Source organism: Octopus sinensis, linkage group LG7, assembly GCF_006345805.1.
Source record: "Octopus sinensis linkage group LG7, ASM634580v1, whole genome shotgun sequence".
In the NCBI taxonomy this organism is placed as follows: Eukaryota; Metazoa; Mollusca; class Cephalopoda; order Octopoda; family Octopodidae; genus Octopus; species Octopus sinensis.
The window spans coordinates 103,567,985-103,587,440 of record NC_043003.1 but is presented as its reverse complement, the minus strand read 5'-3'; the positions used below and the strand labels follow the sequence as shown (position 1 = coordinate 103,587,440).

Genomic DNA, 19,456 nt, shown 5'->3' with positions numbered 1-19,456 from the left:
GCTCGACTAAAGGCGGTGCTCCAGCATGGCCGCAGTCAACTGACTGAAACAAGTAAAAGAGAATGAGATGTGGAGAAGAAAGAAAATTACAAAGTTTTTTTGTTTTTTTTCTGTTGGAGGTCCTACCTGAAATGTTTAGCCTTGTCAAAATAATTTGTGAATACAAGAATTCCTCCAAAGGATTTCTGGAGTAATGTTACTTGACAAAGTGTGTAGCTCAGAGGTCAGGGAGTCTTGGCAGGTCAAGCTGCTACTTCTCTGCATTGAGAGGTCACAGTGCAGGCACTGCAGTCATGTGATTAGAATGTTAGAAAGAATTGCCAGATGGATTCTTCATGCCAAGTTAACCAAAAGGAGACGTAGGGGTAGACCAAGAAGGGGGTTGTTGGATAATATCCATAATCTCAGTGGGTTACACTTGGGAATCCAGCCAGAAAGTGTAATGATGGTTGGATAGAACATTAAGGAGAAGGTGCCAGAGGACTTTGTCCCCACAACCCTCTCAAGATTAGTGGGTAGGGAAGTTAGATGGTGAACTTCCAATTTTAGAGTCTCTCTCCCACAAAAACTGGTATGCTACTACTACTGAAAATGTGTGAAAATAACCTGTGACAATTGCAACTGACTGAACTAATTAGGTTGAAATTAGGATTTCTTGAGTGGCGAGAATCCAAATCAAAAACGCAAAAACAAACTAACGAAAAAAAACTTGTAAACAATATATATATATATAGCGTAGGAGTGGCTGTGTGGTAAGTAGCTTGTTTATGAACCACATGGTTCCGGGTTCAGTCGCACTGCATGGCACCTTGGACAAGTGTCTTCTACTATAGCTTCAGGTCGACCAAAGCCTTGTGAGTGGATTTGGTAAACAGAAACTGAAAGAAGCCCGTCGTATATATGTATATATATATGTGTGCGTGTATGTATGTGTATGTGTTTGTGTATCTGTGTTTGTCCCCCCTAACATCGCTTGACAACCGATGCTGGTGTGTTTATGTCACCGTAACTTAGCGGTTCGGCAAAGGCGACCGATAGAATAAGTACAAGGCTTACAAAGAATAAGTCCTGGGGTCGATTTGCTCGACTAAAGGCGGTGCTCCAGCATGGCCACAGTCAAATGACTGAAACAAGTAAAATAGTAAAAAAAATAAAATGGTAAATAGTAATATTTCTGTTCCTATACATACATTTGTATTTCACAGTGTTCGTGATGATGATTATACATGCTTTTCATTGATTTGTTTCTGCTTCTGTTTCTTTTCTTTTTCTTATGAATATTCAGGAAGAAAAAGCCACAGCTACTGTGATGTTCCAGAAGATAGCCAGTGCTTATGAGGTAAGTTAATACCCATTATTTGGTATCTGTGAAGCAAGGCAGGGTATGTGTATGCATGTCTATGATCTGTGTGTGTATTTTGGTATATACACATGTGTGTGTGTGTATATATATCAAAATAAAAATTCAAATGGAAATTGTAGTTAAGACACCCATGCCGGTGACACGTAAAAAGCACTGTCCGAACGTGGCAGATGCCAGCGCCGCCTGACTGGCGTCCGTGTCGGTGACATGTAAAAGCACCAACCGATCGTGGCTGTTTGCAGTCTCCTCTGGCCCCTGTGCCAGTGGCACGTAAAAAACACCCACTCCACTCACAGAGTGGTTGGTGTTAGGAAGGGCATCCAGCTGTAGAAACACTGCCAGATTAGACTGGAGCCTGGTGCAGCCTCCATGGCTTACCAGACCTCGGTTGAACCGTCCAATCCATACTAGCATGGAAAACGGACATTAAATAATGATGATAATGGTATATATGAGAGAGAGAGAGAGAAATCAAAGACCAAAACAAAAATACAACCCAAACCAACAATAGTAAAAAGGAATGTAAATGGGTGATACTCTGAGGGATTGGCTTTCTGTTCAGTGGGAATATTGGCTTGCATGTCTGGACAGCAGAAAAGCATCAATCAAAAGCTACAGTTAGAAAAAAAGAGTGGGGTGTAATGTTTTGAGCATGGCTCTTCATCAGAAAGTGGAAAGGTCCAGAGAGAACGAAAAAAATTGTCTGAGAAAAGCACTTATGTGATTACATGGCTGAAGTGATCAGAAGCTTGTATGTGTGTGTGTCTATATATATACAAATGGCAAAATGTCTGTGTGTGTGTCCTTTATACAAATCCACAATTTTTCAGTTAGAGGGCTTGCACTTTCTATGGTCATTCAAAACCATCCAATGGTGGTCGTGCACATCTTTACATTTCCCCAGTCACCCTGCAAAGCCATTAAAATAGAAGTGACTTTTTTGTGAATTTTCTATTCAAAACCCAATCAAAATGCCCGAAACTTGATACACCAATTGAATGCCAGCTAGCTGTATGTGTGCATGTATGCAGCTGTATATGCATGCACTAGCAGTATGACCTGGCGTTGCCTGGTCATAGTGCTAGTATATATATATATATATATATATATATATATACATACACACACACACACACATGCACTCATACATATGCTATGCACACACAACGGAGTACTCATATATGAATGGTTCTCTAAACAAACACATTGAATGATGATTGATTTTTCTGAAGAATATTAAAACTTACATAATGAACTGAAATTTGATCAACAAATCACAAGCAAACTGTGTACACATAAGTGACCCAGGGAGGTCATTCGCTGTTTAGAGAGCTGAAATGTGAACAAACCACAGAGTATGCATGTTTATAAGTGGCTGGGAGAGCATGTATGAATGGCTTGTTAAAGTCCTTATATGTATTTCATGTACCTTGCGAATTTTAGTATTTTATTGAGAAAATAATATTTCTCATAGTTTTTTGCTAAAACCATAACCATAGATTAACAGAAGCAAGACAAAGAGTTAAAGGCATGCATACACACGTGTGCACACACACACACACACATATTTATGTATTTGCTTTGCTTTTGACGGATGGACAAATAAAACAATAATTTTGTGCCTTTATGTGGAGTTTGAGTGTGGCTTGGAATGGATTTACACCTATTTATATGTATTTCAATTACTCCTGTAACAAACAGTTTAGTTACTGAACAGGGTCCTGAAATGGATCAAGTTCATATCTAACCACTGTATATACACATACATACACGGTGGGCCAAAAGACACACACGAAAACATCTGACATTTTATTTATATATTATTATTATTTATCTTATTCATCATGTGCATTCACCATTATTTTAGTTATTTTATTCAATTTTAGCAAAATATACATATGTATGCAATATATATATTAAATTGAGTTTTAGTCTTGGTGTGTGATTTTTTGGCCTACCTTGTATATACTATTACGCATTTACAAAAGTGGAAGATATTAGGCACGTGTTACAGGCTTGTATTCATTCCTGTTCTTAAACATATAAACACACATATGTACACACATGCATGCATACATACATTTATATATTTGTATACATATCCACGCATATTTTGTTTTCTGTTTAGATTTTAAAAGATGACGAACAAAGAAATGACTACAATTACATGCTTGATCATCCAGGTAATGTATATATATATATATAATCAATATAACACACATTGCAACATGTTTAAAATGTACTTCTTTATGTAAATATATTTATTATTTACTAGCAGTATTGCCTGGCGTTGCTCGGGTTTGTAAGGGAAATAACTATATAAGCATTTTTAGAGAGTTATAGCCAAAAAATAGCAAAAAAATGCATTAAAAATGGAAAAAAAAAATGATGGTAAATTTTTTTTTAAATCGTTGACTCATTGTAGACATTTTTAGAGAGTTACTTCCCTTATATAATAGCGAAAAAAATGCATTAAAATGGAAAAAAATGACAGTAAATTTTTTTTAAATCGTAGACTCATCGTAGACGCGCGCTAATATCCAGATGGGCTCGATATGAATCACGACTATAAGATACCCGGCTTTGGTTAAACTGCACCGCAAAATGTGGGAGTAGTTAGGAATCTAAATCGTAGGAGACAGACAGCACACAACTTCACTTTTATATATAAAGATTTGATACATATGCTATCATTGTTATACTTGTATAAGATGGAAGTGTGAATGGCCATTTGACTTCATCTCACTGATGTCTTGCCTACACTGCTTTGTCCACAACTGAGTCAGTTGTGGAGAAAGCAGTGATTGACACTATGTAACAAAGAATTGCCATTAACTCCTTAAATTCCACACCCTCAATAGATGAGGTAACAACAGCAATAGGTAAATTGAATCTTGGTGAGGATAGTATTTGTGCTGAGGTCCTGCGATTTGGTGGTGATCACATCACATAGTTCCTTCTTGAACTTATTAGTGTAATCTGGAGGGATGGTGCAATGCCTAAGGACTGGAAAGATGCAATTATTTTTCCTCTCTATAAAGGAAAGGAAGCCAGAGTAGAGTGTGGAAACTACAGAGGTATTACCCTACTATCAGCTGCTGACAATGTCCTGGCAAGTATTCTTCTTACCGGCCTGAATAGGTGTCTTGTAAATGATGTCCTATTTGAATCTCAATGTGCTTTCTGATCTGGAAGAGGAATGATGGATATGATTTTCACAGTGAGACAGATACAGAGAAGTGCTATGAGCAGAATATAAATCTTGTCCAGGTATTCACTGATTTAACTAAAGCCTTTGATACTGTGAATAGGGCCTTCCTATAGAAAATACTTGGCAAGCTTGGATGTCAAGATCACTTTGTATCAATTAAATTATTTCATGATGAGATGGAGGCTTGGGTCAATGTTGGTGGTGGCATGGCAGGACTCGTTTCTGTAGAGAATAGTGTCAAGCAAGGTGACATCCTTGCTCCAACTCTCTTTTCTCTGTACTCTCACTCATGCTTTTGCTATGGACAGCTCTCCTGAGATATATGTTAGGTACACTCAGCTGTTCTTGCTCTCTGGATGATGAAATATCTTTTAGGTTGCAGAAAGTAACTGATTCCTTCAGGTCTCTTGAGTCTTGTGTCAGTCCCAACATGACATCACAAGGTGAACAAAAATTGCCGTGTACTGACATTGTTCCTTTACTCATGTGAGACATGGACCCTTTACAAAAGTCCTTGAACACTTCCATCAGAGTTGTCTGAGACAAATTCTGAATGTTGTTTTGACCTTAAAAACTCCAGATACACTGGTCTTGAAGAAAGCCAATATCCTGAGTATTGGTCTGCAATGTTTGCAATCGTGTACGTTTGTCAAGAGCAGGGCTCGTTAGTAACCAGTGGAGCCACAAGTGTAAAGGATAAGGTAGTCTTGAGTGCACAATGTTCCTAAAGGTCAGTAATGGTTTTCCTCAGTCATGAGTGGATAGCCATCATCATCATATATATAATAATAATAATATTATTAGGGAGTATAACTCCAAACTTACAGGGAAAAATTCAATTTAGCATTAAATCAAATTACACAGTATAAATATGTAAAATATGAATTGGAGATAAAACCACTCATGCAAAAAAAAAATATTAAAAATTTATATATATATATTATATATTATATTAATTATATATATTATCACGTCCAACCCATGCTAGCATGGAAAACGGATGCTAAACGATGATGATGATGATTGTTATTTATGTATTGGTTTATGTCTATCGCTGTTTGAGTTGCATAATAGTGGTTTTATCTCTAATTCATATTTTATATATATATATAAATATGTGTGTGTCTCCCTCCTTGTCTTGATATTATGTTATATTTGTAACTAAGTGTCACTGTCTTACAAACAGTGTCCTTTGTTTCCAATATTCTGTGTAAACATGTCAAGCCATAGAGAAATATTACCTTGCTCGGAAACAAGTGAGGGTTGGCAGCAGGAACAGTATCCAGCCATAGAAAATCTGCTTTGATAAACTCTATCCAATCCATGCAAATATGCCAAAGTAGTTGCTAAAATGATGATGATAATGATTTTTATTAATTCTTCATTCTGTTGACTCCTGGGCTTGGGAGCTAGGGAATGAAAAATAAAGATGACTCCAGCAGACTTTGAACCTAAATCCTAAAGAAATGCAAGTAAATGCTCAACCTGTAACAAATAGCAGCAAAATTTCACTTTAACCTTTAGTATTCACGTTATTCTGTCAAAAGTAATGCTTATTTATTCACATTGTTTTAAATTAATCCTGCATTATCTTGTAGCTTTGAGATTTTGATGAAGTAACTATTCATTTTTAGAATTATATGGTAGGGCTGGTGTGAGAGGCCAGATCTGGCCAATTTGAACATAAAACAGGGGGGAATATTTTGGCTGGATATGGCAGGTTTAAATGCTAAAGGGTTAATCATATCCTGCCAGCTTAAAAATTACACAAGGGGACATTGGTGTAATGCAGTCTTAGATATCAATAAGAAACAAGAGTTTCATAACCAGACTGCTTTCCATCATACATCTGCTGGATCAGAGCTGGCATGGAGCTAAGCAACAACAAGGTACATTCAATAATGTAGCCCTGGGTGGATTATGTCTGAATAAAAGATGGAATGATGATGGCAGGAACAGCTTTCACTGTAGCTTCCGGGATCAGGGATGTTTGTGCACCATCGCCTCAATACTCAGGATATTGGCTTTCTTCAAGACCAGTGAATCTGGAGTTTTTAAGGTCCAAACAACATTCAGAATGTGTCTCAGACAACTCTGATTCAAGGACTTTTATATGACGTTTGTAAAGGGTCCATGTCTCACATGAGTAAAGGAGCAATGTCAGTACACATGCACGGTACACAGCAATTTTTGTTCACCTTGTGATGTCATGTTGTGACTAGACACAAGACCCAAGAGACCTGAAGGAATCAGTTACTTTCTGCAACCTAAAAGATATTTCATCATCCAGAGAGCAAGAACAGCTGAGTGTACCTAACATATATCTCAGGAGAGCTGTCCATAGCAAAAGCATGAGTGAGAGTACAGAGAAAAGGGAGTTTAGTATTCAGACTTCTCTGTCCAGTGTAATGCTTATTTATTCACATCAGTTTCAATTAATCATGCATTATCTCATGGCTTTGAAATTTCAATGATGTGAGTGTTTATTTTTAGAATAATATTGTTGGGTAAGTGAAAAGTGCCAGATCTGGTCAATTTGACTGGATATTACTCTTACTCTTACTCTTTTACTTGTTTCAGTCATTTGACTGCGGCCATGCTGGAGCACTGCCTTTAGTCGAGCAAATCGACCCCGGGACTTATTCTTTGTAAGCCCAGTACTTATTCTATCGGTCTCTTTTGCCGAACCGCTAAGTGACGGGGACGTAAACACACCAGCATCGGTTGTCAAGCAATGCTAGGGGGACAAACACAGACACACAAACACATACACACACATATATATATACATATATATGACAGGCTTCTTTCAGTTTCCGTCTACCAAATCCACTCACAAGGCATTGGTCGGCCCGGGGCTATAGTAGAAGACACTTGCCCAAGATGCCACGCAGTGGGACTGAACCCGGAACCATGTGGTTGGTTAGCAAGCTACTTACCATACAGCCACTCCTAACGAGTCAAACAATGGCAAAAACGGATAAATTGGATAATGTCCTAGAATAAGCTATATCTGAATAAAAGATTGGATGGTCACAGCTGACCAGTAGTGATCTCTGCTCTATCTTATTTCCTTTTGCTATCGGATATTTAATTTCCTGTGATATAATTCTTCTTGTATAATTTAAATGTATTAGTTAATCCTTGAACTGAACCAAAGTCCTTCTGTGCAATACTGCTGTGTCTGTAACCCATATATGTCTTATATTTACAGAGGAATACTACTCTCATTATTTCTACTATTACCGTCGCACTATGGCACCAAAAGTTGATGTTAGAATTGTCATCGCTGTCACCATTTCTGTCATATCTGTTATTCAGGTGTGTAAAATATATCTACATCATATCTGCTATTCATGTATACTATGCGATATGCAAGTGTGTGTGTATGTATGTGATATCAAGGATGTACTATATCTGTTTAGCATGGAAAACGGACGTTAAACGATGATGATCATCATCATTATTTAGGCACATGAAAGAATTTCTTTATATTCATTATACACTTACATATACATTTGCATCTCATTGATCCTTAAGTCAACAAAAGAGCTCTGTGCTGCTAGAAATAGTAGCAAAATTCCTTCAAAACACATCTTACTTTCATAAATTGTGAAGGGCATATTGGTTAATGTAGTCCTAGATACATAATGTTAGGAGAACTAAACAACAATAGTTACACAATTATATTGGACAACAGAGAAAGTACAACATATCTTTGATGTCACACTCTACACTGTATGATAATCCACTGTATATTTGAGTGCAAAGTTTGGATTTTAGCTAAACAGAGGCATGGTTTATCTCTAGCTGATGATAGTTTCACCAGAGTTACAAAATATCACGGTATTTTATAGAAATATCATTGTTAACCGATATTTCAACTTATTTATCATTAGCAATTATTGTATTACAAAAAATCTATGCCTCTGCATTCACTACATTTCTTAGTAAGTAAAACCTGTAGAGCCTCTCGGGAATTTTTTCTTTAAACATTAAGGAACACAGCTTCTCAAACTGGAGTATACAAGAGAAAATATTGGTGTATGTGAGGTTTGTAAAAACACTAGAATTATGAATGAAGCATGACTAACTAAGTGCAACTCATGTGTCTAGAAAATATGTGGGGAACCCTTTTGCTATTCCTATATATGTTTCTTTACTACCCACAAGGGGCTAAACACAGAGGGGACAAACAAGGACAGACAAACGTATTAAGTCGATTACATCGACCCCAGTGCATAACTGGTACTTAATTTATAGACCCCGAAGGGATGAAAGGCAAAGTTGACCTCGGCGGAATTTGAACTCGGAACGTAACGGCAGACGAAATACGCCTACACATTTTGCCCGGCGTGCTACCGTTTCTGCCAGCTTGCCGCCTCTATTCCTATATATGAAGGTATGTGACTTGGGGGCAGGGCATTTGGCTCATGATCATAAGGTTAGATTCCCGGTGGCATGTTGTGTCTTTGAGAAAAGCTGCAGTTCACTCAGCTTGCAAAAACGAGTTATACCAGTAATTAAAAGGGTCAGACTTGTCACACTGTGTCTCTGTAAGGATTACAGTAAGGGTACATGTGCCTGTAGCCAGTTGCACATTAATTTCAGGATGAGCAGGATGTTTGTTTGCTCATATCAACTGGAACCCTTGTCGTTATAAGCGACAGAAAGCCAGACCTGTTTCGGTATTACTTGTAAAAACAAGAGATTTCACCAATATTTAACCAAAAGACAAAATTTATGCAGAATTGTTAATAAAGAATGATATGAAAATGTACCTCTCTGAAACTGTATCTAGAACCAAGTTACTCGTTAGAAATAGCAAAATTAATCCATCTCATTAAAAATTTAATATTTAAATGAAATTACTTACAAGGCCAGAAATTTTAGAGGAGGAGAAGAGTCAATTATATCAACCTTAGTACTTTCTTTCACTAATCCTTGAAGCATAAAAGGTAAAATTGATTACACTGGGATTTGAACTCTTTAAATTAAATTGAATTAATGACAAATAATATGTGTCTATTGTCTGTTCTGTGACATTCAACCATTTTACACTATATTCTTCACACAGAGTATGCTACCACTGCTGGACATGAAGGCTTACACTGGAAGAAAGAGTTTGATAATCCTTGCATTTGGCAAATCCTTATTGGATCTAATTGCTGTTATTTTATGCAAAAATAAGAAGGCATTGCAAGTGAAAGGTTCTGACTATCACAGCCACCCTTTAGTTCACCACAGTGATATCACTGTGTTATATTATAGAAGTACCACTGCCATCTGTTTTATCATCACAGCTTGTAATACTGTATAGAAATATATCAATGTTGTGGAATATTAAAGCACTTCCGTAGTTCCCTCCAGCATCTTGTGTTTAGGCTTCATCCACCCTCTGTCTTGATGCCTCATGTCAGACTTTCACTATTTTTATAGAAACCTTGAAAACATCCATCAATAAGAACTTGGTAACTTAGTGTCCTTTAGCAATAGAAAAGTACAATTAAAATAATCTTGCACTAACATCTTCCCTACATCTGAGCAACAGATAGAAAAACACCTCACAATTTTGCTATAAATTCTAGACTTCATAATCTCTTATTTTATGTGTATATAAGCAAAAATAAGCCAAGGTAGAAAATGCTAAAATAATTTTATCATGAAAAACATTTTAGTACCAGTTTCAATCATTGAGACTTTTTCAACTTTAAATATGGAAAACAATTAAATTGTGGAAAAATTAAATGAAAAGCTTAAAAAAAAAATATTTCCATAGTATTTAAATACGAGGGGCATTTTCCTTGTTTTTGCCTGTCTCTGTCTCTCTTCTTTTTACTCTTGTGGGTTCGAGGTAGTTATGAATTCTTGTCTTATATATATATAACATGACTGAAACTGTTCAAACATTAGGCTTCCTGGACTTGGTCTCCATTCATTAAACAAAAATGAACTGCCAATGGAATGTATATGAGCAGCATAGACAAATACAGGTATATCAAATACTATACAAATATAATTATTAAAATTATCTCCATCTGTAAAGGATGTGTTACAGTAACCAAATGGTAATTGAGAACAGCACCTTATGAGATAGGGAGATAATCTAAAGAATCAAAAATTCTTCAAAGTTGACATGCTGTTAAGGAAAAGGACAGAACTGTTGAGAGATAAAACGACAGTTATGGGCATGTGTTTCTGCCTCAATAGGTGTCATTAGCATGGGAATTGTCCTACCCTGTTTCCAGCATTCAAGTGACATGGATGTATACAAAAAGAGTAGAATACATTTATGGCCTTGGTAATTTACATAAATTAAAACCGAAAATGAACTGAGAGAAATAACTCAAAGTTGCCAGTAGCAGCTTCATCATCATCATCGTTTAAAGTCTGCTTTCCATGCTGGCATGGGTTGGACGGTTTGACTGAGGACTGGCGAGATAGATGGCTGCACCAGGCTCCAATCTGGTCTGGCAGAGTTTCTACAGCTGGATACCCTTCCTAACGCCAACCACTCTGAGAATGTAGTGGGTGCTTTTACGTGCCACCAGCATGGGGGCCAGTCAGGCAGTACTGGCAACGACCTCACTCGAATCTTTTTTTTTTTTTTTTACACATACCAACGGCACAGGTGCCAGTAAGGCGATGCTAGTAACAATCCCACTCAAATGGTGCCTCCTACATGCCACTGGGTTTTAAAAAAAAATTTTTTTTATACATATTCCCCCATTTTTGAGTACGGAGATACTGATTCTGCCAAAAACAAACCCCAAAAAACAAAAAAAAACCAGCATTTTAAAATTTTAATTCTCACCTAAATTTTTCAATTTTCAATTTTTTCAGAATTTTTTTTTGCAAATTATGTAACAAATAAAAAAAAACCGAGATAATCTACATTCTTTACGTCTGCCAGTTAACCACTTAAGTCTTTAATTTTAATGCACTATTTCTATTTTCAGTATTTAAATGCATGGAACAACTATAACACGGCCATTGTACAGTTATCAAAAGAACCCAAATACCGGATACAGGCCACAGAAATCGCCAAAACTGAAGGCTTACTTAATACAAATAGAAAAAAAGATAGAAGGAAAAAGGTGAGAAGATTAAAAGAATTTTTTCCCTCCATCTTTTTATTAATTGGAAAAATACATCTTTTGGGAATTGGGCTAATTTTTCTGTTATCAACTCTGCATTACTTACTAATCCAGTGAAAGCTCTTCACTGTTAATCCATACAATCAGAAGTCTCTATTAATCTTCTCTGTGTTTATGAAGTCATCATCATCGTTTAACGTCCGCTTTCCATGCTGGCATGGGTTGGACGGTTTGACTGAGGGCTGGCGAACCAGTTGGCTGCACCAGGCTCCAGTCTTGATCTGGCAGAGTTTCTACAGCTGGATGCCCTTCCTAACGCCAACCACTCCGAGAGTGTAGTGGGTGCTTTTACGTGCCACCGGCATGGGGGCCAGTCTGGCGGTACTGGCAACGACCTCGCTCAAATCTTTTTTTTTTTTTACACATACCAACGGCACAGGTGCCAGTAAGGCAATGGTGGTAACGATCCCACTCAAATGGTGCCTCCTACATGCCACCAGCATGGAAGCCAGTTAGCCGCTCTGGCAACAATCACGCTCAGATGGTGCCCTTACCACCCTACTAGCACGGGGCACAAGTGCCAGTAAGGTGAAGCTGGTAACAATCACACTCGAATGGTGCCTTTTACGTGCCACTGGCACGGAAGCCAGTTAGGTGCTCGTGCCGTCATCAAATTTTTTGTCCTTTATGACAAATCCATGTCTGGTGAGAATTTATGTCTTCTTAATGTGTTGTATTTTTAGATAAAATTATTAATGCTAGCCTTATGTCATAGGGTCAATGATACCCTTCAAAATTTCCAGACACTGCTCCTGGCGTGCCTCTTTATGGCACATTTTACTATTTCCTGTCTTTTTGCATTTTGTGTACTATGCATGCACTCTAGCATTCATTGCTACCTTTCTTTTTATTTTTTTCCAACAAATTGTAGTGCACCTGAGCACCATATACAATCATCTCATTATTAATACTGTGACACCTAGGCAGGTGGTGAGCTAGCAGAATCATCAGCACACCGGACAAAATGCTTAGTGGTATTTTGTCTGTCTTTACATTCTGAGTTCAAATTCCACCTAGGTTGATTTTTGCTTTTCATTCTTTTAGAGGTTGATAAATTAAGTACCAGTTAAACACCTGTCCGAAGTCAGTCGCCATGATAGGTCGTTAGCCACTACACACATTGTTTTCTCTCCTTGTTTTTTCTGTGTCCCTTTCTGTAGAAGAGTGTAGGCTTGAAATGTAAAAGACTTTTTCTGTTCCTGAGCGTTATACTAATACATCTGTTTGTTTTGTACACCACCTGTCTTTGTCTTTTGTTTTTTTTTCATAAACTCTCTCAATGTAATTGACTTGCCTCCTCCAAAATTTCAGGCTTTGTGCCTATAGTAGAAAGGAACGTTATGGCGCTTAGCTGGCAAAATCATTGGTGTCAAACAATTTGCTTAGCATTTCATCTTACTCGTCATGTTCTGAGTTCAAATTCTGCTGAGATCAGCCTTAACTTTCATCCCTCCTGGAGTTGATAAAGTAATGTACTAGTCAAGTATTGAGGTCTATTAACACCTTCGTTCAAAATTGCTGGCTTTGCACCTAAATCAGAAGCATGGGTTTGCGAAATTGTTAGTGTGTTAGAAGAAATGTTGCTGAGTTCAAATCTTCAGAGATCAGCTTTATCATTTGTTCTTTTGGGGTCAACAAAATGAAGTACCACTCAAGTATTCAGTATTGGGTTCATGTTATCAACTAATGCTGTCCCCTGGAAAACTGCTGCCAAAATTTGAAACATTATAACTATTACATGCTATATTAGTTAGCAGGGATGTTGTTTTGAGGTTTGGTGACAACATGTTTCCTCAAATCTCAAAAATCTTTCTTAATATTTTTGCAGAATAAAGGATTGCTCTTTCCTACAGGTCATCAATGCCTGTCTCAATTTCAGTATTCTTCAACCCCTTAGGTAGCAGTTTGGGTATTGTGCCAAATGAACCTATTACCACTGGAATAATTGTTGGCTTAATCTTCCTCAATTTCACCTCTCTGATTAGGTATTGATATTTCTCAATTTCTTTAGTGTTCACCTCCATATATGGCATTGCAAAGTCTAGGATCTTGTAGGTTTTTTATATTTTCTTCTCTATAATCATATCTGGTCTCCTTGCTTCAATAGTATCATCGATCCTTATGGGAAAACCCCATAAAATCCTGTAATTATTTTTCTCCATCATAGCCTCCTCCCCCCCCCGACTTTTGTTCATGCCACTTTGCAGCTGCCTCTTCTTCTTCCTTTTTTTCATTTTTCTTTCTTCTTTCTTTCTTCTTTCTTTCTTTTCTTTCTTGCTTCTTCTTACTGCTGCTGCTGCTGCTACATGCCTTCATCCATTAATATATTTCTTCTTCCAGGAAGAAATTCGAGAAGAAGAAGAAACTATTATAAGAAAAGTTATAGAACAAAAAATGGATATCAGGTGAGTTTAGTCGTTTGTTTAAATTTGTAATCATGCAACAATACATTTTTGCCATCCATGAACATCACTGAAATAACGACTCTCTTTGACATCCATTTTTTTTTCATTTTTCAGAGGAGGGTTTAGTAAACCCAAAATCTATAATGTCCTTTGGATCCAGTTAGTCCTTAGTCCATACTATATCTTACGATATCTATATTGGTATATCCGATGGATCTGGAAATTTAATATTAAGAAAGAAGAGTATGGGCTAGAAGAGAAAATGTATATAATTCAGACATATATGAAACTTAGTTCCACTCAGTGGGAGGTAAGTAGTCTAATATTCTAATTTAGACATTTAGCTGTTGTGGTCATGGTTGGCTGCATGGGTAGTTGTGGTTATGTGTTGGTGAGGATTGTTGTTGTTCAATTCCTGATCTACTCCAGTTTAGTATATCTATGATCAAAGTACCTTTTCTTTTCCTGTTGAAAGGAACTTGGGTCTTCATTAATCAGTATGTCCTTTCATAAGATGGTGTCACACACATAGCTGTGTGATTAAAAATCTTGCTTCTGAATCATGTCATTTTGAGTTCAGACCCTGTGAACTGCAGTTATCCTGTGCAGGATACATCTGATTATCTATTAACCCACTCTGTGTCCTCACCAGCTTATGGTACCACTTTAAGAGAAAGGTGTGATTGGAGCAGGTGCTGCCCAACAATATATGTTTTTATGAAAGATGGTTAAGAATGGTTAAATGAGCAACTTACGTGGCTGTAAGCTGGTTGCAAGAACTGAGGGGAAGGACTTGTTTTTAATGTGTCATAATAGTCCAGGTTTTTGTGTGGTGTATTCCAAATCACTCTGTGTGATTAACCCCATTTTGGAGTTCCTTTCTTGTTAATTCCTTCTTTATTGTTTTGTGTTTGTACTTTCTACAACAAATTGAACACTTATGACCAATATGATGTGTGCTTACACGAATTCTTGACATATCTTCTTGTAACCTCACATCATATCATATTGGTTTGATTTACTCTCTACCATCCTTGATCTGTATGCAATCCCTTAGTGGTTAATAAAGAAATTGTTATTATTATTATTAAGAAAGCTGAAAGCTGGCAGAATCGTTAGCATGTCAGACAAAATGCTTATCAGCATTTCTCCTGGCTCTTTGTTTTTAGTACAAATTTTACTGAGGCCAACTTTGCTTCTCATCCTTTCAGGGTTGATGAAATAACTGCTAGTTGAACGCTGGGGTCATTAATCAACTGGTTCCCTCTCCAAACTGTCAGGCCTTGTGAATTCAAGTGCCACTGAGGTCGACTTTGCTTTTTCATCTTTTCAGGTTTGATAAACTAAGTACCAGTTGAGAACTTTGGTTGATGTAATCATCTCATTCTCTCCCACAAAATTTCAAACCTTGTCCCTATAGTAGAAAGGATTATTATTATTATTATTATTATTTTAGCATGCCAGGCAAAATGCTTAGTGGCATTTCATCCAGCTTTACATTCTGAGTTCAAATTCCACTGAGGTCGAGTTTGCCTTTCATTCTTTTGGGGTTGATAAATTAAGTACCAGTTGAGCACTAATCGATTTACCCCTTCCCAAAATTGTTGACCTTTTTCCAAAATTTGAAGTAATAATTATTATTATTATTATTGTTATTATTATTATTATTGTTATTATTATTGTTATTATTATTATTATTATTATTGTTGTTGTTATTATTATTATTATATTTCAGGCTATAGATGAGCATGACAAGGAAAATTATTTGATGCAGAAATTATGGATTAAAAAAAATTTCACTGTAAGTTCCTGTCTTGTCATAGGAAACTGGTTTTGGATTTTGTGCTGCCAGTTTGATGCACTGTAGACTTTTCCATTTTACAAATGTGGCATATTTTCTTTATTTTTTACACTTTCAATGGTTTCTAGCATTGGATTACGGCTGTGCTAGAGAAGCTTCTTGAAAGATTTTTTCTCAGATCCAACAATTTCAGTACATTGTATTTAATGATCTTTGTTTTAAAGAATGGTTAAGTCCACCAGTGTAAAGGGATGTAATTCTCATCGAATAAATACCACAAGGTACTTCAGTTTGACATACTGGTTTAAGAGTAGACCTTGGCTAAAGGACACACATGCACACAAACACATACATGTGCTCACACATACACACTTGCATGCATATACAAACGTGTGTGTATGTGTAGATATATATATATATATTGCACTCTTCTGTCTTTGAAAGAACTTTTTCTTTACCCATTCCCTTCCGGTCATTCAAAATGTGACCGCATGTGTACCGTTGGCTATTTTTTCCCTCTATCTTCCCTTCCTTGGATCTTTCCTTTTCCTATGTTTCTGACGAAGAGCTCCGCTCGAAACGTTAAATCCTCCTTCTTTCTTTCCTTTCCTGATCATCCAATAACACTATACTTATTCCACGTCCTCGCGTTGTTGTGTTTTCTCTCTGTGTTTTCATGTTTGGATTAACTATATATATATATATATATATATATATATATATATATATATATATATATATATATATAGAGAGAGAGAGAGAGAGAGAGAGAAGATAAAATTCTGTTTTGGAATGCTGAAACTTGAAGCAGATAAAGCTGTAAATATTGGGTTAAGAAAGCTTTTTGACAGAAAAAGTGAAAGGCTTCATGATATTATATGTAGCTTTATCTGCTTTTGTCATCATCGTTTAACGTCTGCTTTCCATGCTAGCATGGGTTGGACGGCTCATTTGGGATCTGGGAAGCCCGAAGGCTGCACCAGGCCAGTCAGATCTGGCAGTGTTTCTACAGCTGGATGCCCTTCCTAATGCCAACCACTCCATGAGTGTAGTGAGTGCTTTTTACGTGCCACCGACGCAGGGCCAGACAAGGCTGGTGAACGGCCACGCTCGGATGGTGCTTTTTACGTGCCACCGGCACAGAGGCCAGGCGAGGCTGGCAACGGCCATGATCGGATGGTGTTTGTTACGGAGGCCAGTCGATGCGGCGCTGGCTATGCCCACGTTCGGATGGTTCTCTTACGTGCCACCGGCACTGGTATCACAACTACAAATTCCATTGATGTTGATCGATTTTGATTTTGATTTTCACTTGCCTCAACAGGTCTTCACAAGTAGAGTTATGTGTCCCAAGAAGGAAGGTATGCACAGGTGGACTGACTACGTACAAGGTAGAGGCCACGGGTTATGTCCTCACTTGTCCAGCCGGGTCTTCTCACGCACAGCATGCTTCCAAAGGTCTCGGTCTCTGGTCATTTCCTCGGTGAGACCTAAAGAGTGAAGGTCGTGCTTCACCACCTCGTCCCAGGTTTTCCTGGGTCTACCACTTCCACAGGTTCCCTCAACCGCTAGGGTGTGGCACTTTTTCACACAACTATCTTCATCCATTCTTACAACGTGTCCATACCAGCGTAGACGTCTCTCTTGCACACCACATCTGATGCTTCTTAGGTCCAACTTTTCTCTCAAGGCACTTACACTCTGTTGGGTATGAACACTGACATTACACATCCATCGGAGCATACTGGCTTCATTTCTTGTGAGCTTACGCATATCCTCAGCAATCACGGCCCATGTTTCACTGCCATGTAACATGGCTGTTCGTACACATGCGTCATACAGTCTACCTTTACTCTGAGCAAGAGGCCTTTTGTCACCAGCAGAGGTAAGAGCTCTCTGAACTTTGCCCAGGCTATTCTTACTCTAGCAGTTACACTTTCAGCACACCCACTCCTGCTACTGACTTGGTCACCTAGGTAACGGAAACTATCAATTATTTCTAGTTTTTCTCCCTGGAATGTGGCGGAAGATGGTCTTTGCGCATTTTCAGTGTTTATTGCACCAGAGCATCTGCTACATACAAAAGCTATCTTCCTAGTTAGCCTTCCTTTGACATTGCTGCACCTCTTATGTGTCCATAGCTTACACTTGGTGCATCTTATACAGTTCCTACCTATGCCTTTTCTACAGATCGAGCAGGGCCATCTACCTGAAGGCGTTTGCGATTTGTCTACCTTCCTACTTAGGACTTTGGTTTTAGCTAGGTTGACTCTAAGGCCCTTCTAATCCTTGCTTCCACGTCTGAAACTTCTCCTCCAGTTCTGATAGTGACTCAGCAATTAGAGCAAGGTCATCAGCATAGAGGAGCTCCCAGGGGCATCCTGTCTTGAATTCCTCTGTTATTGCCTGGAGGACTATGATAAATAGGAGGGGGCTGAGGACTGAGCCTTGGTGGACCCCAACCTCTACCTGGAATTCTTCAGCTCTCACTAACCATTCATCTATCCCTAGTTTCCTCATTGACCACCAGATACGGGATCGGGGGACCCTGTCAAAGGCTTTCTCCAAGTCAACGAAAGCAAGGTGCAATGGTTTATCTTTGTCTAGGTATTTTTCCTGCAGCTGTCTCACCAGAAATATGACATCAGTGGTGCTTTTCCTTGGCATGAAACCGAACTGCATCTCGTCCAGGTTGACTCTCTCCCTAATCAGTTGGGCTATGACCCTTTCCGTAACCTTCATTACCTGATCTAACAGCTTGATACCTCTGTAATTACTTGTATCTAGGGCGTCACCTTTACCTTTGTAGCAGTTGACTATTATGCTACTACACCAGTCATTGGGTATGACTCCTTCGTGTATCACCTGGTTAACTATACGGGTGACTAGGTTATAGTCGACACTGCCAGATATTTTGAGCATCTCTGCAGTAATTCCTGATGGGCCTGGGGCTTTCTCTGTCTTCATGCTTCTAATTGCCTTAACTACCAAGGAACTGTCAACTCGGATAGCTGGTCCCTCTGTTGGGTCGACATTCGGCAGACTCTCTTTATCCCATTCATTTTCTTTATTCAGCAACCTTTCATAGTGGCATCTCCAAACCTCTCTCTTTCCATCCTCATTTAGCGCAAGTGAACCATCATCCATGCGAACACATTTCTCTCCTACCACATCACGATTCTCTCTCACACACTGTCTTGCAGCACGAAATACTTCAAGTCTTTGGTCCTCACGGTGCAGAACATTGGCAAATTTTTTCTTATCTGCTTCCCCTCTGTCTCCTAGCTTCTCTTTTCGCAGTCTGAAACAAAACCCTGTTACCGCCATTCTTCCAGTCCTTCCAAGCCTGTTTCTTGTCTCTAATAGCCCTGTCTACAACATTGTTCCACCACAACGTTACCCTGGGAGGAGATGGGACTTTGCTCCATCCACAGATCTGGTCAGTGGCTCTCAGCAGATTGTCCCGTAGAAACCTCCAGTTGTCTTCCACATTATGTGAAGCTATATCCCCTTCTATTT

The 19,456-nt window shown here is 38.2% G+C and overlaps 1 protein-coding gene across 1 annotated transcript in view; it reads left to right on the top strand.

The window, feature by feature from the left end:
- LOC115214024 (dnaJ homolog subfamily C member 25 homolog) overlaps nucleotides 1–19,456 on the top strand; it is a 52,605-nt gene that overhangs the window by 31,324 nt on the left and 1,825 nt on the right. Inside the window, exons 4-10 of the mRNA XM_029783045.2 lie at nucleotides 1,286–1,339; nucleotides 3,492–3,546; nucleotides 7,789–7,895; nucleotides 11,534–11,671; nucleotides 14,072–14,136; nucleotides 14,251–14,446; nucleotides 15,872–15,937. Coding sequence (XP_029638905.2) covers nucleotides 1,286–1,339; nucleotides 3,492–3,546; nucleotides 7,789–7,895; nucleotides 11,534–11,671; nucleotides 14,072–14,136; nucleotides 14,251–14,446; nucleotides 15,872–15,937 — 681 coding nt within the window. The remainder of the gene's footprint in view (nucleotides 1–1,285; nucleotides 1,340–3,491; nucleotides 3,547–7,788; nucleotides 7,896–11,533; nucleotides 11,672–14,071; nucleotides 14,137–14,250; nucleotides 14,447–15,871; nucleotides 15,938–19,456) is intronic.